Below are 22,043 nucleotides of genomic sequence, written 5' to 3'. Positions count from 1 at the left end.
CGCACAAACAGAGAAGGGGGCGGGGCTTCAGGTTTTTTTTAATTTTTTTTTTTTAATTAATGAGTCACTGTGAGGGTGAAGTTACAGAGTTTGGTGCCTGTGTTACAGTCATACAATACTGGAGTGCTTCAGTGATAGGCCTTCTCGCAAGCTGCCCCATGCACACACACACAGCCTTCCTGCAAGCTGCCCCATGCACACACACACACACAGCCTTCCTGCAAGCTGCCCCATGCACACACACACACACACACACACAGCCTTCCTGCAAGCTGCCCCATGAACACACACACACACACACAGCCTTCCTGCAAGCTGCCCCATGCACACACACACACACACACACACACACACACACAGCCTTCCTGCAAGCTGCCCCATGCACACACACAGCCTTCTCACAAGCTGTCCCATGCATGCACACACACAGCCTTCCTGCAAGCTGCCCCATGCACACACACACAATCTTCCTGCAAGCTGCCCCATGCACACACATACACAGCCTTCCTGCAAGCTGCCCCATGCACACACACACACACACACACACACAGCCTTTCTGCAAGCTGCCCCATGCATGCACACACACAGCCTTCTTGCAAGCTGCCCCATGCACACAGCCTTCTTGCCAGCAGCCCCATGCATGCACACACACAGCCTTCTTGCAAGCTGCCCCATGCACACACACAGCCTTGTTGCAAGCTGCCCCATGCATACACACACACAGCCTTCCTGCAAGCTGCCCCATGCACGCACACACACAGCCTTCTCGCAAGCTGCCCTATGCACGCACACACACAGCCTTCCTGCAAGCTGCCCCATGCACACACACACAGCCTCTTGCAAGCTACCCCATGCACACACAGCCTTCCTGCAAGCTGCCCCATGCATACACACACACACAGCCTCCTTGCAAGCTGCCCCATGCATGCACACTGCCTTCCCACTACACAAACGCACAAAAGCTCACACCCCCCACCCCTGGATGCACACAGGGAAAGGCAAGAACACCCACGGACCCCAGGAACCCCCGTGCTCTCAGCTGAGGTGTCCCCCCCTCCCCCCCTCCCAGTTCTACGCCAGGGATCAAGCACTTGCACGCTACACGCCTCCAGCCCAGGAAGCCGCAGTGGCACCAGAAAGTCCCTGAGAAGCCACCGCACTCAGAATTGTTTTCCTGTCAGCCCCACGGGGAGGGAGGGGGATGGGCGGGCTAGGAGGGAGAGAGGAAGCAGCTGCTGGGGTGAAGGAGGAACCACAATAACGACCAGAGCAGTGGCGGCGAGAGAGGAACCTAGCACCAAACGCGGCTGGCAGGGTACTGAGACTGGGTACCACGTGCACAGCTGGTGGTGGTAGGGAAGGGTGGGGTGGGCGGGGGCAGGGCTTCTCCCAGGAAAAAGTTTTTCCTAGGGCGTCCCGTGGTGCCAGCAACTGGGAAACCCATATAGGGGTGTGTGAAAGTCCCCTCTGACGGGGGAACTGTAAAACACCAAGTCGAGGGAACTGTAAAACACCAAGTGTTGACCGAGGGAACTGTAAAACACCAAGTGTTGACCGAGGGAACTGTAAAAAAACAAAGTGTTGACGGCATTGAGGCATGTCGAGATCATGGAGGAGGGACAGGAGCTGAAACCAATGACTCTGAAACAAAACCTGAGTGGAAGGAGAGAGGGCGACCTAGGGACCACCCACATCTGCCCATCCCGCAAGGACCTTTGTGATGCCTCCGGAGTCCACCCCCCTAGAAGGACACGCTCCGTCTTTTGCAGCCTGCGAGCTCGTCAGGAAACCCGTGAGCAGTAACACCCAGAGCGGGACCCCCGTCACCTTGGCCGCGGGCAGCGTCCGTCCACCTGCTGGGGGCCGGGAAGAGGGGGGGGTCTGTCCCAAAAGCAGCGGACTCGGCATCCTCCAGCCCCCCCAGTTCTCAGCAGCCGTCAACACGGGCCGGCAGGCCGGGAACACCCGTGTCCACTTGGCATTTCTGCTGGGGCAAATCCAAGTGCCCCCAACCCACGCCCACACCCGAGATCGCTCGGGGTGGCAAAAAAAGAAAAAAATCCCTTTATTCCAGGAAAAGGGAAAAATGCTCCGTCTCCGACAAGACGTGCCGACCCTCTGCCGAGAAAGTTTCCCTCTGGACAGTCCCTGTAGAGCTCAGCCCTGAGCTGGCCCTGCAGGAAGCAAACGATGGGGGGCAGGTGTGCAGTTCCTACAGGGGCAGGTAGGTGTGCAGTTCCTACGGGGGGGGCAGGTGTGCAGTTCCTATGGGGGGGGGCGGGCGTGCAGTTCCTACGGGGGCGGGCGTGCAGTTCCTACGGGGGGGCGGGTGTGCAGTTCCTACAGGGGCAGGTGTGCAGTTCCTACGGGGGGCGGGTGTGCAGTTCCTACGGGGGGCGGGTGTGCAGTTCCTACGGGGGGCAGGTGTGCAGTTCCTACGGGGGCGGGTGTGCAGTTCCTACGGGGGGGCAGGTGTGCAGTTCCTACAGGGGCAGGTGTGCAGTTCCTACGGGGGGGGCAGGTGTGCAGTTCCTATGGGGGGGGCGGGTGTGCAGTTCCTACGGGGGCGGGGCGTGCAGTTCCTACGGGGGGGGCGGGTGTGCAGTTCCTACAGGGGCAGGTGTGCAGTTCCTACGGGGGGCGGGTGTGCAGTTCTACAGCGGTCGGGCGGGACTCTGGTCCCACCCGGTCCCTACCCGGGACGGCCCGGGGTCGGTAAGGATGCGAGCACTGATGGGTCACGGGTCTCCGTTAATTACCAGCCCCCTGCTGCCCCGGGCAGGGGTGGGTGAGACGGGCACCAGCGGACGGGCCACCCAAGAGGAGCCCACAGTCTGCAAAGAGGAAGGAGTCCACCGTGGGCAGGGGGAAGGCGGCTGCCACGGCGGGCGTGCCGGCACAGGAGGGGGGAGGCGGGGAGAGCCTGGGCTGCACCTGGTGGTAGATCAAAGGCGGCTGGAGCAGCCCCGCCCAGAGGGGGCCGAGGAGGAAATGCAGGCTCAGGAGGGGGGAGGGGGGCAGGGCGCGGGCTTGGTCAGGCTTGGGGAGGGATTCCTGCAGAGGGGGAGGGCGGGGAGGAGAGGGGGGAGGAAGAGGAGGAAAAGGAGAAGAGGAGGAGGAGGAGGAGGAGCAGAGGGAGGGAGAGAGAGGAGGAGGAAGAGGAGGCAGAGGAAGAGGAGGAGAAGAGGGGAAGGAGAAGAAATAGAAGGAGGGAGAGAGAGAGGAGGAGGAGGAAGAGGAGGGGAAGGAGGAGGAGAAATAGGAGGAGGGAGAGAGAGAGGAGGAGGAGGAAGAGGAGGGGAAGGAGGAGGAGAAATAGGAGGAGGGAGAGAGAGAGGAGGAGGAGGAAGACGAGGAAGAGGAGAAGAGCGGAAGGAGGAGTAGGAATAGAGGGAGGGAGAGAGGAGGAGGAGGAAGAGAAGAAGGGGAGAAGGAAGAGGAAGAGGAGAAAGAAAAGGAGGAGGAGAAGAGGAGGAGAGGGAAAGAGGGGAGGAGGAAGAGAAGAAGAGAAGGAGGAGGAAGAGGAGGAGGAAAAGGAGGAGAGGAGGGAGAGAGAGGAAAAGGAGGAGCAGGAAGAGAAGGAGAAGAAGGAGGAGGAAAAGAGGAGGAGAGGGAGAGAGGAGAGAAGGAGGAGAAGGAAGAGGAGGAGGAGGAGAGGGAGGGAGAGAGAGGAGGAGGAGGAGGAGGAAAAGGAGAAGAGAAGGAGGAGGAGAGGGAGAGAGGGGAGGAGGAGGAGAAGAGGAGAAGGAGGAGGAAGAGAAGGAGGAGGAGGAGGAGAAGGAGAAGAGGAGAGGGAGAGAGGGAGGGAGAGGAGGAGGAGGACAGGAAGGGGGAGGACAAGGGGACACAACCGCAGACCCCCCAGGCACCCCTGGCCCGGCCCCCAGAGCTCCCTGACCCATTTCCAAAACACTATGGATGTCCAGTGACCCCCCCACACCCCTGCACTTCCTCCACCCGAGGGGGGCGGGCCAGGGCTGGGCAGCAGGAAGGGGAGCACCCGGGGCGATGGCGGGGCCGTGGGCGGCCAGCGGGGCCTCAGCCATGCCCGGCACGCGGAAGGCCACCACCCGCCCGCCCAGCCCAGGGCTGTAGGGGGGAGGTGGGAGGGCACGCCTCCCCCACGGACTCCCTGCCCGCGACTGTCCCTCTGGGGTCTCCCAGGCTAGACACAGGCACTGCCCGAAGGACCCCCGCACGCCCAGAGGCCGCCCCGCCCAGCCGGGTCCCCCTGAAGGAGGCTGCCTCAGTTTCCCCTCCCCGCACCCACCTAACGCATCCTTCATCCGCGAGGCCCAGTCTCAGCGTCCCAGGATTTCGGCCGGACCCTGAAATCCGGCCCCGGAGCTGACCGAGCTCACAGGGCGTCCGCAAGGCTCTGAGCTAGAAAGACACCCCGGGACCATTACAGCCACCAGTAAATAGTTCACACACACACACACACAGGGCGTCCGCAAAGCTCCCCAGCTAGAAAGACACCCCAGGACCATGACAGCCGCCAGTAAATAGTTGACACACACACACACCCCCCACCCCCCAACCCCCCTCCACCCCGGGGAACAGTGGTCAATGAGGAAGAAATGTCAAGCTCCAAATTTCCACCTGCAAGAAGGGTCTGCGGGAAGAGCCTTCTCCGGCAAATTCCGGCAAATTCCGTGACCGGTCACTGGGGAAGAAATGTAAAAGGCCCCGATTTCCACCTCAAAGGGGCGCCGAGGAGCCTGGCTCTAGTGATCAGAAACTCAATTGACCCGAGAGCGTCTTCAAAGCGGTTCCAAGACAGTCCCCTTGGAACCCGACTCAGTTCCTTCCCGCGGGGAGCAACTTCTCTCCTTCTTCCCTTCTACTCCCCAGAATTAACCTTTCTGCCTCCCAGCTCTCCGGAGCATCTTTTATTCTTCCCTATTCTCATTCTTTTCATTTTTGTTTTGTTTTTGGCTTCTTGGGTCCCACCCGGCGATGCTCAGGGCTTCCTCCTGGCTCTGCACTCAGGAATCACTCCTGGCGGTGCTCGGGGGACCCTACGGAATGCTGGGATTCGAACCCGGGTCGACATCGAGGGTTCCTCATTCCTGCCGGGAACCACACCCGCCTCCTGCTGGGACACCTCATGGGGTGACCCTGAGGGGTGCCCAAGGGAGCCTGGTGCTCTGAGGTGAGGCTCAGAGCCGGCCAAGCCCTGAACCACCTCCCCCGCTCCCCCCCGACCCAGTGCGTCCAGGGACCCCTTATCACTAGCACGGGTTCTGGGTGTGGCCTGACAGAAGGGGGTCACTGCAGGTGGCAATTAGTTCCTGCACGCGGGGGAAGAATTCCAGGCCATGGGAGGGGCTTCCCTGAATCAAATTAACCCTTCCCGGCACCGCCCAGAGTGTGTGTGTGTGTGTGTGTGTGTGTGTGTGTGTGTGTGTGTGTGTGCGCGCGCGTGACTCCGCGCAGTGACTCCCCGCAGATGCAGTGCCAGCACGTCGAGGGTTCCTCATTCCTGCCGGGAACCACACCCGCCTCCTGCTGGGGCAGACACACAGGCAGACAGACAGCTGCTGTGTCCTGCGGCCGAATGTCCCGTTCCTGGGGTGCTCTAAGCCCCCGTGCTCATGAGCACTGCAGACGGCCGAGCTCCCGGAGTGGCCACTGGCCCCGACCACCTGCCTGGGTCTCCCCTGGGGAGATCCCTACGCCAGAACCAACCAGCAGAGGGACCTGCAGGCCCCAGCTGACCACTGGGGAGAAGATTCCTGTCCAGACTTAGTCACTGGGGACACCCGTGCAAGCCTCGAACCCTGCCAAGATCCAAACGCTCGAGTAACTGCGAGAGAAATCCACACGCTAAGTAACGATGACAGAGATCCATGTGCTACAGTGAGCCATTAAATGAGATCTATATGCTAGAGTCATTATTACAGAGATTTGTCACTGTCACTGTCATCCCGTTGCTCATTGATTTGCTTGAGCGGGCACCAGTGACGTCTCTCATTGTGAGACTTATTGTTACTGTGTTTGGCATATCGAATATGCCACGGGGAGCTTGCCGGGCTCTCCGAGAAGGGCGGAGGTCAGAGGTCCATGTGCTAAATTAATTATTAGAGAGAGCCCTACGCTAGAGTAACTATTCCAGAAATCTCGATGCTAGAGTAACTATGAGAGAGATTCGCGTATGCTACAGTAACTATTACAGAGTTTCATATGCTACAGTAACTGTTAGAGAGATCCATATGTCACAGCAGCTATTACAGAGATCCATGTGCTACAGTAACTAATTATGAGAGATGCATACAGAGTAACTAATTATGAGAGAGATGCATACAGAGTAACTAATTATGAGAGATGCATACAGAGTAACTAATTATGAGAGATGCATACAGAGTAACTAATTATGAGAGATCCATACAGAGTAACTAATTATGAGAGATGCATACAGAGTAACTAATTATGAGAGAGATCCATGCAGAGTAACTGTTACTGAGATCCATGTGCTAGAGTAACCATTGGAGAGATCTGCCATATGCTAGAGTAACTATTACTAGATCCATGCGCTAGAGTAACTAATTATGAGAAAGATGCATACAGAGTAACTAATTATGAGAGAGATGCATACAGAGTAACTAATTATGAGAGAGATCCACACAGAGTAACTGTTACTGAGATCCATGTGATAGAGTAACCATTGGAGAGAGCCATCATATGCTAGAGTAACTATTACTAGATCCATGTGCTAAAGTAACTAATTATGAGAGAGATGCATACAGAGTAACTAATTATGAGAGATGCATACAGAGTAACTAATTATGAGAGAGATGCATACAGAGTAACTAATTATGAGAGAGATCCATACAGAGTAACTAATTATGAGAGAGATCCACACAGATTAACTGTTACTGAGATCCATGTGATAGAGTAACCATTGGAGAGAGCCATCATATGCTAGAGTAACTATTACTAGATCCATGCGCTAAAGTAACTAATTATGAGAGAGATGCATACAGAGTAACTAATTATGACAGAGATCCATACAGAGTAACTAATTATGAGAGAGATCCACACAGAGTAACTGTTACTGAGATCCATGTGCTAGAGTAACCATTGGAGAGATCCGCCATATGCTAGAGTAACTATTACTAGATCCATGCGCTAGAGTAACTAATTATGAGAGAGATGCATACAGAGTAACTAATTATGAGAGAGATGCATAGAGTAACTAATTATGAGATGCATACAGAGTAACTAATTATGAAAGACATCCACACAGAGTAACTATTACTAGATCCATGTGCTAGAGTAACTAATTATGAGAGAGATGCATACAGAGTAACTAAGTATGAGAGAGATCCACACAGAGTAACTATTACTGAGATCCATGTGCCAGAGTAACCACTGCAGAGAGAGCCACTATATGCTAGAGTAACTATTACCAGATCCATGCGCTAGAGTAACTAATCATGAGAGAGATGCATACAGAGTAACTAATTATGAGAGAGATGCATAGCGTAACTAATTATGAGATGCATACAGAGTAACTAATTATGAAAGACATCCACACAGAGTAACTATTACTAGATCCATGTGCTAAAGTAACTAATTATGAGAGATGCATAGAGAGTAACTAATTATGAGAGAGATCCACACAGAGTAACTAATTATGAGAGATGCATACAGAGTAACTAATTATGAGAGAGATGCATAGAGTAACTAATTATGAGAGAGATCCACACAGAGTAACTAATTATGAGAGATGCATACAGAGTAACTAATTATGAGAGAGATGCATACAGAGTAACTAATTATGAGAGAGATCCACACAGAGTAACTAATTATGAGAGACGCATACAGAGTAACTAATTATGAGAGAGATGCATAGAGTAACTAATTATGAGAGAGATCCACACAGAGTAACTAATTATGAGAGATGCATACAGAGTAACTAATTATGAGAGAGATGCATACAGAGTAACTCATTATGAGAGAGCTGCATAGAGTAACTAATTATGAGAGAGATGCACACAGAGTAACTATTCCAGAGATCCACGTCCTAGAGTAACTATTGGAGACAGCCATCATATGCTAGAGTAACTATTCCAGAGACCCAAATGACAGAGGAATAGACCCTGTGCTAGGCCCCTATCTCACCAGACCCACCCAGAGTTGACCACTGGAGAAATCCAGACACTGTCACTGTCACTGTCATCCCGTTGCTCATCGATTTGTTCGAGCGGGCAATTATCATCAATAAATTTATTTATTAATAAATAAATCTGCTGATAAATTATTAATTATTAATAATATTAATGAATAAATTTATTAATAAATTTATTTCGCCTTTTGGGTCCCACCCGGCGATGCTCAGCGGTTCCTCCTGGCTCTGCACTCACGAATGAGTCCTGGCGGTGCTCAGGGGACCCTACAGGATGCCGGGGATCGAACCCGGGTCGGCCGCATGCCAGGCCAACGCCCTCCCCACTTGTGTTCTCGCTCCCGCCCCCTCTCTTGCAGTTTCGGAAGCATCTGCCGCAGTCGCCGGTGCGAACTGCATCCCGCCCTCGCTGCCCTCTCGGCAGGTAACATGCAAGAAGAAAGACGGTCGGTCGATAGCTCATGGCACCCTGGGGCGGGCGCGGAGGCCACCGGCCAGGAATCGTCATTCCGCAATGTCTCTCCCAACTCAGAGCTACCGCGGGCCAGAGTGCGGTTCTGTGTTTGCGAGGACACACAGGCAAGGCTGGAGCAGGGCCGGCCCCGCACACGGCCGGCATTGGGACCCCCGAGGAATCTCTCTCTCTCTCTCTCTCTCTCTCTCTCTCTTTCTCTCTCTCTCTCTCTCTCTCTCTCTCTCTCTCCAGCCTCTCTTCCGGCGTCCACAGGGTTTGCCGCGGTGTAAACGGGGAGAACGAGGGTCCCGCCACCACCCTCCAGATCTCTCAGCAGTGGCCGCCGAAGAAGAAGAATCCCACCCAGGCGAGGCCACCTGTAGGACCACCATGGGGGTCTGTCCTTTCCGCCTTGCCACAGGGAACTTAGTTCACCTTCGAGCACTGTCCTTCCTGTAGGAGCACAGTACGAGATGTCACTGTGACTGTCGTCCCGTTGCTCATCGATGGGCTCGAGCGGGCGCCAGTCACGTCTCCACGGTGAGACTTGTCGTGACTGTGTTTGGCATCTCGAAGACGCCACGGGGAGCTTGCCAGGCTCTGCCGTGCGGGCGGGAGACTCCCGGGAGCTTGCCGGGCTCTCCGAGAGGGGCGGAGGAATCGAACCCGGGTCGGCCACGTGAAAGGCAAACGCCCAACCGCTGTGCTGTCACTCCAGTCCATAAGAGACATATCTCACTTAAAGTCTGGTTCTTCCTGAGGACATTTCAGTATCTACTCCAGACCCCAGTGCTCAGGCCAGGTCAGTTTCCCGAACCCCAGCAGGGTCCGAGTCTCGGACCCTGCGATCACGACAGCGTTTGTGCATAACCATGTTCTGAACTCACACCTGAGAACCGTGTGGCGCTTTGGCCAGGCCCATTTCGATGCCCGGGTAGCTCACCGCGTGCCCTGGGCCCATCCCGTCCCTCGTCGGGACCCTGCTTTCGGGGCTGCCCAGGAACTAGGGGAAACTGAGTCGAGAAGGCAGATGTCAGGAGTTGGTCAGTTCCCAAGTCACAAAGCACAATATTAACAGTCTTCCTGGGTCCATGCACAGAGGCCATTGCAGGAAGGTAAACTGAGTCCCTGTGGCACGGCCGGAAGGACAAACAAACCCCGTGTTGTCCTGCAGCAGCACCGGCAACGGGCTGGGTGCAGGGACACTCAGGAGAGCGTGACCAAGGCAGGGCGGACCAGGGAAAGCCTGGCGTGCAGCGTGGAGGCGGCGTGTGACCTTCCGGAAGCATCTCCGGGAGGAGACACATGGCGGACGGGGTAGGAGGCTTGTGGGGATCACAGCCGGCCCCTCTCGGGGTGTGTGAGCACTGTGAGAGTACCACACCCCCTCCGCATGCCGCTCTGCCCCGAAACACGGAACCAAAATTTCCCCATCAACATGCACTTACTCACCGGGGTGGGGCAGGGATGTACCGGTGCACGCGTGACGGTCCGTGCACCTTACCTGGTACGGACACGTGTGCAACCCTGAGTGCCGTGGACACGGCAGGACGTAGGTCTTGCCGAACAGTGGTTTGTCCTCGCTCCACCACTCCCCAAAACCAGGAAGCTGAGATTGGCTGAGTTACTCCCATCACAGTGCTCCCAAGGCACACCCCCCATTCCATCAGGCACTCCTAATACCCGGGATTGCTTTTTCTCGGTCCTTTACGTCATGTTCACGGTTGAGTCACGTCCTTGGGAATCTTCCCCGCCCCCAGGGACTCAGGCCCCCGGCAGCCGCCCTGCTCCAGGCTGCTTTCCGGACCCCTTAGAACACAGTTCGTACCCATTCTCCATCATCACCACAACCATAGTTGATGCAGTTCCGACAGCAGGCAACAAATCATGGAGAGTAACACGTACATTCCTCTCGGGGAGCCCGGCAAGCTCCCGAGGGTCTCCCGCCCGCATGGGCACAGCCTGGCAAGCCCCCCCGGCCCTCCCCCCGTGGCGTGTCTGAGACGCCAAACATGGGCTGGAGCAACAGCACAGCGGGGAGGGTGTTTGCCTTGCACCCGGCCGACCCGGGTTCGATTGCCAGCATCCCATAGGGTCCCCCGAGCACCGCCAGGGGTGGTGATTCCTGAGTGCAGAGCCAGAAGGGACCCCTGAGCATCACTGGGTGGGACCCAAAAAGGAAAAAATTAAATTAAATTAAATTAAATTAAATTAAATAAAAATAAAAATCTCAGGGCTGGGAGGAATAGATGTTACTGTGCCCGTGTGAGTCAATCAACAAACAACGGGATGACAGTGACACAGTGAAGCCTTAGTTGTTCTTACTTCCCAACACCTGCAACAACAACAACAAAAAAAGAGTGGGTGGCAGTGAGGGATAAGGAGGGACCCAGGGTGGGTGTCCGCAGCCCTGAGCACTGCGGAAATACTGGTACCCAGTGGACATCTATTGTCCCTAGTAGTGTGGACATGACGGTACAGTGGACACTGACAGCCCTTAGCAGTGTGGACACATCGGCACAGTGAACACCGACAGCCCTTAGCAGTGTGGACACGTCGGCACAGTGAACACCGACTGCCCTTAGCAGTGTGGACACGTCGGCACAGTGAACACTGACAGCCCTTAGCAGTGTGGACACGTCGGCACAGTGAACACCGACAGCCCTTAGCAGTGTGGACACGTCGGTACAGTGAACACCGACTGCCCTTAGCAGTGTGGACACGTCGGCACAGTGAACACCGACAGCCCTTAGCAGTGTGGACACGTCGGTACAGTGGACACCGACAGCCCTCAGCAGTGTGGACACGTCGGTACAGTGAACACCGACAGCCCTCAGCAGTGTAGACACGTCGGCACAGTGAACACCGACAGCCCTTAGCAGTGTGGACACGTCGGCACAGTGAACACCGACAGCCCTTAGCAGTGTGGACACGTCGGCACAGTGAACACCGACAGCCCTTAGCAGTGTGGACACGTCGGCACAGTGAACACCGACAGCCCTTAGCAGTGTGGACACGTCGGCACAGTGAACACCGACAGCCCTTAGCAGTGTGGACACATCAGCACAGTGAACACGGACAACCCTTAGCAGTGTGGACACATCAGCACAGTGAACACCGACAGCCCTTAGCAGTGTGGCCACGCCAGTACCCAGTGGACACCTACAGTCCCTAGCACAGTAGAAACATCAGCACAGTGGAAACTTAACAGCCGTTAGCAGGGTGGAAACATTGGTGCCCAGTGAACACCGAGAGCCCTCAGCAGTGTAGACACATCGGCACAGTGGACACCGACAGCCCTTAGCAGTGTGGACACATCGGCACAGTGAACACCAACAGCCCTTAGCAGTGTGGCCACGCCGGTACCCAGTGGACACCTACTGTCCCTAACACAGTAGAAACATCAGCACAGTGGACACTTAACAGCCGTTAGCAGGGTGGAAACATTGGTGCCCAGTGGACACTGACAACCCTTAGCAGTGTGGACACGTCGGCACAGTGAACACCTACAACCCTTAGCAGTGTAGACACATCGGCACAGTGAACACCTACAGCCCTTAGCAGTGTGGACACATTGGCACAGTGAACACTGACTGCCCTTAGCAGTGTGGACACACTGGTACCAAGTGGACACCTACAGCCCTCAGCAGTGTGGACACATCAGTACAGTGAACACCTACAACCCTTAGCAGTGTAGACACATCGGTACAGTGAACACCGACAGCCCTTAGCAGTGTGGACACGTCGGCACAGTGAACACCGACAGCCCTTAGCAGTGTGGACACGTCGGCACAGTGAACACCGACAGCCCTCAGCAGTGTGGACACATCGGCACAGTGAACACCGACAGCCCTTAGCAGTGTGGACACGTTGGCACAGTGAACACCGACAGCCCTCAGCAGTGTGGACACGTCGGCACAGTGAACACCGACAGCCCTCAGCAGTGTGGACGCCGTCCAGGAGAGCCGTCCCCCCGGGGCCCGGCTCCAACCAGGCCGCACCGCACCCGAAAAGGGGCCACCCTGACCCCTGCGGGCCAGGCTCTGTGAGGAAGAGGTGGCCAGAGAAGGGGCCCGGGTTCGATCACCGGCATCCCCTGCGGTTCCCCCCACCCCACCCCCCGAGCACCGCCAAGGAGTCATTCCTGAGTGCAGAGCTGGGGGTCAGCCCTGAGCGTGGCCAAAAGACAAAGCAACAGACAACACACAAAATGAAACAATAACAACAAAACGACAACAGTAACGACAAAACAGTAACATGTGTAACAGTAACGACAAAACAGTAACAGTAACAATGACCCCCAAAGACAAAACAACAACAACAAAGTGTCGGTGCTCAGCGAGTCCATCCAGCGTCCAGCTCCGCCCTGCACTGTCCAGGGGGATGCAGGCGTCACACCCATCACACCCCGCAGGAAACACCACACTTCCAGCGGGGCCCCGGGGGCCTCCAAGCTCACCCGAGCACTGTCACAACTCGGCAGGAGTCCCCTCCGCCAAACACACCCCCAGGCCCCGGGAGACACAGCGACTGGGCCCTCATATGCACAAGGTGCAAATGCGACACATACACAACACATAGGTACGGCAAGTACACAACGCACAAATGCGTCCTATGCACGACGCACAAATGCGTCATGCACGCAATAAACAAGTACGTCATCAACACAATGCACAAACGTGTCACATACACAATGCAGAAATGTGTCATACACACAATGCACAAATACATCATATACACAACGCATAAATGCATCACATCCACAATGCACAAATGCGTCATACACACGATACACAAATACTTCATATATACAAGGCACAATGCGTCATATACACAACACACAAGTGTGTCTGTGTCACACATGATACACAAATACTTCATAAACACAAATGTGTCATATACACAACACACAAATATGTCACACACGATACACAAATACGTCATATCCACAACGCACAAATGCGTCATATGCACAAATGCGTCATATACACAAATGCGTCATATACACAATACACAAATACATCATATACACAACACAAAAACGCATCATACACACACAATACACAAATACATCAGACACAACGCACAAATACAGACTGGGAGCATCACCGCCTCACACAGAGACACACAGACAAACACACACACAGACACACACAGACACACACACACACACACAGTCCTGCTGGTCCCCCTTCTCCCCTGGCCCCGGGCGCGCCCAGGAAGTGTTCCTTGCAGAGCGGGCACATCACTACCACAACACACAGACACACACAGACACACACACAGACACACACAGAGACACACAGACACACACACAGAGTCCTGCTGGTCCCCTTCTCCCCCGGCCGGGGGTGCACCCAGGAAGTGCTCCTTGCAGAGCAGGCATGTCACCACATCACACACACACAGACACACAGACATACACACAGACACACACAGACACAGAAACAGACATATACACACAGACACACACACAGACACACAGACACACAGAGACACCCCCAGGAAGTGCTCCTTGCATGGCGGGCATGTCACCACCTCACACACACAGACACACACACACACAGACACACACACAGATGCACAGAGACACACACACAGACACACAGAGACACAGACACACAGACACACGCAGACACACACACAGACACACAGAGACACAGACACACACAGACACACTGACAAAAAGACAAACAGACACACACAGACACACAGACACACACAGAGACACAGACACACACACAGACACACAGACACAGACATACAGACACATACAGACAGAGAGACACACAGACACACACAAACACAGACACACACAGACACACACAGAGACACACAGACACATACAGACACACAGACACACACACAGACACCCCCAGGAAGTGCTCCTTGCAGAGCAGGCGTGTCACCACCTCACACAAACACAGACACACAGACACACACACACGGACACACACAGACACACAGACACACAGACTCAAAGAGACAGACACATACAAACACAGACACACAGAGACACACACAGACACACAGATACACACACAGACACACACGGACACACAGACACACAGACACACAGAGACACACAGAGACACACAGACACAGATACACACACAGACACACAGACACACACATGGACACACAGACACACAGACACACACACAGACACAGACACACACATGGACACACAGACACACAGACACACACAGACACACAGACACACACACAGACACACAAACACACAGACACACAGACACACACAGACACACACACAGACACACACAGACACACACAGACACACACAGACACACACCCAGAGAGCCCCGCAGGAAGTGCTCCTCGCGGCGGGCGTGCCCCGGGCCCGGGGGAGCAGGTGCGAGCGTGTGGCTGAGGAAACCAGGCAGCGCCGCCCGCACACGGCCCCCGGGGGCCCCGGGCGTCTATTTTTACGGCCGCGATGACTCGGAGGGGCCCTGGGGTGCCCCCGAGGCCCAGAGCACCCCCGGGCCCGGCCCCCCGCCCGCCCCGGCCCCCGCACCCCACAACGACAACAGGAACACAGGCCGGGACAGGGGCCGGGGCGGCGGGCGGGCGGCGGGGACTCGGGGCCAAGTGCTCCCTGTTTCCCAGGGCGGGGTGGGGGGGACATGGGGGGAGGGGGAGGGGGAGGGGCCCCCCACGGGCTCTGGGGGGGAGGGAGGAGGGGGGAGGGAGGAGGGGGAGGCCGGGATGATCCTGATTCCGATTCTCCCGCCTCTTTCCCTCCCTCTTTCTTCTCTCTCTCTCTCCCTCTCCCTCTCTTTCCTCTCTCTCCCTCTTCCTTCTCTCCTCCCTCTTTCTTCTCTCTCTCCCTCTCCCTCTCTCCTCTCTCTCCCTCTTTCCTCTCTCCCTCTCTCTCTCTTCTCCCACTCTCCTCTCTCTCGCTCTCTCCTCTCCCTTTCCGTCTCGCTCTCCCTCTCTTTCCCTCTCTTTCTTCTCTCTCTCTCCCTCTCTTCTCCCTCTCCTCTTTCTTTTCTCTCTCCCTCTTTCTTCTCTCTCCCTCTCTCTCCCTTCTCTCCCTCTCCCTCTTTCCTCTCTCTCCCTCTTTCATCTCTTTCCGTCTCTCTCTTCTCTCTCTCTCCCTTTCTTCTCTCTCCCTGACTCCCTCTCCGTTCCTCTCTCCCTCTCTCCCTCTCTTTTTCCCTCTTTCTTCTCTCTCTCCCTACCTCTCTCCCTCTCTCCCTTTCTGTCTTCTTGTCTCTCTCCCTTTCTCTTTCTCTCTCTCCCTCTCGCTCTTTCTCTTTATTTCTCTCCCTGTCTCTCTCCCTCTCCTTTCTCTTTCTCTCTCTTCTGCTTTATCTCTCTTCCTGCTTCTCTCCTTTTATCTCTCTGCCTCCCTCTCTTCCTCTGTCATTCTCTATCTCCGTCTCTCTCTTCCTCTCTCCCCCCTCTCTTCTTCTTTATTTCTCTCTCCCTCTCTCTTCTTGTCTCTCTCCCTTTTCTTTCTCTCTTTCTTCCTCTTTATTTTCCTCTCTCCCTGTCTCTCTCTGTCTCTCTCTTCCTCTGTTATTCTCTATCTCCCTGTCTCTCTCCCTCTCTTCCTGTTTATTTCTCTCTTCTTGTCTCTCTCCCTTTTCTTCCTTCCTTCCTTCCTTCCTTCCTTCCTTCCTTCCTTCCTACGTTTCTTTCTCTCTTTTTCTCTCTTTCTTTCTTTCTTTCTTTCTTTCTTTCTTTCTTTCTTTCTTTCTTTCTTTCTTTCTTTCTCGTTCTTTATTTATTTATTTATTTCATTTCTTTCTCTTTATCTCCCTCTCTCCCTCTCTCTCTTCCTCTGTCATTATCTATCTCCCTGTCTCTCTTCCTCTCTCTCCCTCTCTTCCTCTTTATTTCTTCTCCCTGTCTCTCTTCTTGTCTCTCTCCCTTTCCTTTCTCTTTCTCTCTGTCCCTCTCCCTCTCTCCCTCTTTACCTCCCTCTCTCCCTGCCTCTCTCCCTTTCTGTCTCTCTCTTCCTGTCATTCTCTGTGTCCCTGTCTCTCTCTTCCTCTCTTTCCCTCTCTTCCTCTTTATTTCTCTCTCCCTGTCTCTCTTCCGGTCCCTCTCCCTTCTCTTTCTCTTTCTCTCTCTCTCTCTCTTCCTCCTTATCTCTCTCCTTGTCTCTCTTCCGGTCTCTCTCCCTTCTCTTTCTCTTTCTCTCTTCCTCTTTATCTCCCTCTCTCCTTCTCTCCCTTTCTCTTTCTCTGTCATCCTGTCTTCCTGTCTGTCTGTTCCCCTCTCTCGCTCTCTCTTCCTCTCTTCTTCTCCCTCTCTTTCTCTCTGTCTCTTTTCTCTGTCTCTGTCTCTCTCTCCCTGTCCCTCTTTCTCCCCCTCTTTCTCTGTCTCTGTCTCTGTCTCTCTGTCTCTGTCTCTGTCTCTCTCCCCACAAAGCCCCGCCCACCACTGACCGACCCCTTCCCAGGACTGCGAGGGGCACAGACCCCCGAGGACCCAGGCCGCAGCCCCCAGCCCAGCACGTGTCCCTGAACCCCCCCACGGCCCCAACCCCAGACTCCCGGGGCAGCCGGAGACCCCCGGGCCAGGCCTGGCTTCCCGGCACCCACACGCCCGTGACCCCGTGACCCCGCCCCAGCGGCCAGAGCTGCCCAGAAGCCACCGGGGTCCGGCTGGGGCCTGGCCGTGCCCAGAGTGGCCGGGGGGGGGGGTGGTGTGCTGACCCGACCCGGGGACACGGAACCAAGTTACGGGGAACGCGGGTGATACCCACAAACTCTCCCGGACACGCAAAGTCTGGGGAGAGCAGACAGATGGCAGGGTAGGGCAAGAAGTGGGGTCCCCATCCCGGCTACACACACACACACACACAAATACACAAGTACACACACAGACACATATGCACACACACAAAGACACAGAGACACAGATATACACAGCCACAGAGACACACACATGCACACACACACAAACACACACTGACACAGACACACAGATACACAAATACACAGACACATATGCACACACAGACACACCGACACACACAGACACACAGGCACACACACAGACACATACACGCAAATAAACAAACATAGAGACACAGACAGACACACACAGACACACAGGCACACACACAGACACACAAATAAACAAACATAAAGACACAGACAGACACACACAGACACACAGACACACACGCACACACACAGATGCAGACACGCAGATAAACAAACATAGAGACACAGACACACCCACAAACTCACAGAGACAGACACACAGAAATACACAGACACACAGGTACACAGACACACCCATAGACACACACACATAAACAAACACAGACACACAAACACATGCACACAGACATACACAGAAACATACAAACGCACACACAAATACAGATACAGACCCAAACACCCAGACACACACAAAAACAGATACACACACAAAAATCTCTTTCTCTCTTCCTCTCACAAACATACAAACACACAAACAGGCACAAACACAGACACACACAGACACACAGAAACAGGCACACAGACACACAAACACTTACACAGACACACAAAGACACAGACAGACCCAGACAGAGAAATAGGCACATAGACACACAGAGACAGACAGACAGACAGACAGACACACACACACACACACACCCCTTGCCCGAGTGCCCGAGCACCATGCGAGCCCCTCTGTCCCCTCCCGTGTCTGCTGAGCCTGTGAACACCGGCTGAGGGTCCGGGTGGGCTTTGAGCAGCGCTGGGGCCCGTGTGCGCCCTGGCCCTTGGGTGCGAAGGTCCGGCTGGTCCCTGGCCCCAGGCTGAGGGTCCGGCTGGTCCCTGGCCCCCGGCTGAGGGTCCGGCTGGTCCCTGGCCCCCGGCTGAGGGTCCGGGTGGTCGCTGGACCCCGGCTGAGGGTCCGGCTGGTCCCTGGCCCCCGGCTGAGGGTCCGGCTGGTCCCTGGCCCCCGGCTGAGGGTCCGGCTGGTCCCTGGCCCCCGGCTGAGGGTCCGGCTGGTCGCTGGCCCCCGGCTGAGGGTCCGGGCGGGCCGTGGACCCCCGGCCGCGAGTCCCGGGGCGCAGCATCCCCGCGGCGCGGGCGCGGGCGGCCCCTCTCCCCGCGCGCTCCTCCGCCGGCGCGCGCGCGCGGCCCCCTTGGAAAGTTTGGGGCGCGCGGCCGGGGCGCGGGTGGGCGCGGCCGGGCCGGGGGGCCCCCGAGGGTGGCGCGGGTGGGCGCGCGGGGCCCGGGGGGCACCCAGGGGTGGCGCGGGTGGGCGCGCGGGGCCCGGGGCGGCGCGCCCGCGGGTCCCCGAGGGGCCCCTTTGTGCGCGCGGGCGGGACTCACCGACGGTGGCCAGCGTGTCCAGGTCCTGCAGGCGGTAGGCGGGCGGGCCGGGCGCGCCGTCGGCGGCGGGGGCAGCGGCGGGGGCAGTGGCGGCGTCCCCGGGCGGCTCCCGGGGCTCGGGCTGGGCCTGGGCGGCCGCGTCCATGGGCGCGCGGGGCCGGGCGGCGGCATCAGGGGCGCCCCCCGCTTCGCGCCCCCCGGCCCGCGAGGGCGCGGCGGGGACAATGGCTGGGCCGGGCCGCGGTCACTCGCTGCGGGGCCGGCGGCGGCCGGTGCGCGTCGCCGGGCTCGCGGCGGCTCATCCCGCGGCGGCCGGGGCGGGGTGGGGGGCGGGGGGCGGGGCGCGCGCTGTGTCCACGCCCGCTGGGTGGGTCCCCACGGGGCGTGTCCGGCCGCTGCGCTCCGCCTCGGGGCGGGGGGACAGCGGGGAGGGGCCGGCGCCGCGCTCCAGTGCGCGCGCAACCTGGGCGCGGGGGGTCCGGGCGGGCGCAGCTGGCGGGGGTCCCCGGGGTGTGGGGGGGGGGCGCGCGCGCGGGGAGAGGCCGGGCGGGACCCGATGGGCTCCGCGCGCCGCCCCGGGCCGGAAGACGGAGCCGGGGACACTGGGAGGACGTGAAGGGCGTGGCCACAAGGCGCCGGGGACCCGGGGGGCGCCCCGGGCAGGGGTCCCCAGGATGCGCGCGCGCTCGGGGAGGTGGACCCCCTGGAGTTGGAGCCCCCTGGGCTCTGCACACGGCTTCAGACCGGAAGACAGAGCTGGGGGACACTGGGAGGAAGAGGAGGGAGTGGCTACAAGTCCCGAGGGACCCCCGGGGGACGCAGCGGGTAGGGGTCCCCTGGATGCGCGCGCGCTCGGGGAGGGGACGGACTGGACCCCCGGGGCTCTGCACGCGGCCCCAGGCCGGAAGACACAGCTGGGGACACTGGGAGGAAGAGGAGGGAGTGGCAACTAGTCTCGAGAGACCCCCCCGGGGGACGCAGCGGGTAGGGGACCCCTGAATGCGCGCTCGCTCGGGGAGGTGGACTCCCCTGGAGCTGGACCCCCTGGGCTCTGCACGCGGCCCCAAGCCGGAAGACTGAGCTGGGGACACTAGGAGGAAGAGGAGGGAGTGGCTACTAGTCTTGGGGACCCGGGGGACGCCGCGGGTAGGGGTCCCTTGGATGCGCGCGCGCTCTGGAAGGGGACGGGCTGGACCCCCGGGGCTCAGCAGTCGGCCCCAAGCCGGAAGACAGAGCTGGGGACACGGGGAGGAAGAGGAGGGAGTGGCCCCAAGTCTCGAGAGACCCCCCCCCACCCGGGGGACGCAGCGGGTAGGGGGTCCCCTGGAGTGTGCGCGCGCTCAGGACCGTGGCCCTTCTGGTCCCCATGAGCTTGGCGCGCGGCCCCGGGCCAGAAGACAGAACCGGGACCCTGGGAGGACGTGCAGTGCAGGGCTACAAGGCTCGGGGGGCGGGGGGCGGGGACCCGGGGTGGGCAGCGGGCAGGGGTCCCCTAAATGCGCGCGCGCTCACGGAAGTGGCCAGGCTACACCCCCTCGCCCCCCCTGGGCTCTGCACGCGGCCCCGGAGCCGGAAGACCGGGCTGGGGACACACGAGGAAGAGAAGGCAGGAGTGGCTCCAAGTCGCAGCGGACCCGGGGGACGGGGCGCAGCGGGTCGGGTCGGGTCGGGGTCCCCGGGGTGCGCGCGCGCGCGCTGGGGGCATTGGCCCGGCTGCAGCAGCCCCTGCGCTTTGCGCGGGGTCGGGGGGAGTCCTGGGCAGGAAGCCGGCGCGGCGCGACAGGGCCGGGGACACTGGCAGGGCGAGGAGGAGGGCGTGGCTGCAAGTCCAGTTCCTTCGCGGCCCAGGGAGGAGGGCGAGGCCCAAGGCGCGCGCGCGCCCGGGTGCGGAGTGCGGAGGGGACCTGGGCCAGCCCTGCAGGCCGCCTGCCCTGGGGACTGGGCGGTGCCAGGGGTCCAACCTGAACTACTGGCACACCCCATGCAGCCTTCCTCAGCCCTGGCTGCCTCCTTAAATAGACTTTTTAGACTATGTCAAGACCCCCTCCAAAAAAAAAAAAAACAGGTTGTTGGGACCCTCCTGGAGACAATTTAGAGCCGGTTTAAGCGCTTTCCTTGCAGGTGGCCAACCCAGCTGGCGTCCCACGCACCGACTCTGATTCCTGAGCACTGAGTGAAGAGTAAGGTCAGAGCAGACCCAGCTTGTCCCAAGACCAGCTGAGTATTTTTGTTTCCCCTCCTCGGGCAGGTGCAACTGTTGGCCTTGCCTGTGGCTGACCTGGGTTCTGTTCCTCGGCACCCGGGACCCCAAAGGCACCACCAGGGGTGATTCCCCGAGTGCAGAGCCAGGAGTGAGTGAGCCCGGAGCATCGCCGTGCGTGGTGTATAGACAGGACAAACGAGCCAAAGTGTGTAGGTACCACACCTGGAGCCCGGCAAACACAACACCTTTGGTTTTAATAACAGACAAAAACTAAATAAAAATTGCAAAGCACTGCACTGTCTCACTGTCGTCCCGGTGTTCATCGATGGGCTCGAGCGGGCGCCAGTCACGTCTCCACGGTGAGACTTGTTGTGACTGTGTTTGGCATCTCGGAGACGCCACGGGGAGCTTGCCAGGCTCTGCCGTGCGGGCGGGAGACTCTCGGGAGCTTGCCGGGCTCTCCGAGAGGGGCGGAGGAATCGAACCCGGGTCAGCCGCGTGCAAGGCCAACGCCCTCCCCGCCTGTGCTATCGCTGCAGCCCAAATGTTGCAAGTATACAACATACTTGATATGTAGGAATGACATGTATATTGATGTGTACTGATTAATATGAATGGGTTTACATGTGTATATCTGTATATTGATATGAACGAGTGTTAGACGGATGTGCGTGCATGTGTATAAATGCAAATGTGTATATAGATATGTAGTAATGTTATATGGATGTGCATGCATGTGTATAAATGTATATGTGTATAATGACATGTGCTAATGTAATATGAGTGCGTGTATGTGTAAAAATGTATGTGTGTATTAATATGAACTAATGTTTTATGGATGTGCGTGGATGTGTATAAATGCACATGTGTACATTGATATGCACTAATGTTACATGGATGTGCATGCGTGTGTATAAATGCATATGTGTACATTGATGTATACTA

General features: G+C 57.3%; 1 protein-coding gene across 1 annotated transcript in view; it reads right to left on the bottom strand.

The window, feature by feature from the left end:
* The window catches only part of PRKX (protein kinase cAMP-dependent X-linked catalytic subunit), a 57,238-nt gene extending 38,198 nt beyond the window's left edge, over nucleotides 1–19,040 (bottom strand). The window contains exon 1 of the mRNA XM_055123608.1: nucleotides 18,896–19,040. Coding sequence (XP_054979583.1) covers nucleotides 18,896–19,040 — 145 coding nt within the window. The remainder of the gene's footprint in view (nucleotides 1–18,895) is intronic.
* Nucleotides 19,041–22,043: the final 3,003 nt, after the last annotated feature.

Source organism: Sorex araneus (assembly GCF_027595985.1).
Source record: "Sorex araneus isolate mSorAra2 chromosome X unlocalized genomic scaffold, mSorAra2.pri SUPER_X_unloc_10, whole genome shotgun sequence".
Taxonomy (NCBI): Eukaryota; Metazoa; Chordata; class Mammalia; order Eulipotyphla; family Soricidae; genus Sorex; species Sorex araneus.
The sequence above is the reverse complement of the archived record's forward strand: the minus strand, read 5'-3'. Positions and strand labels throughout refer to the sequence as shown.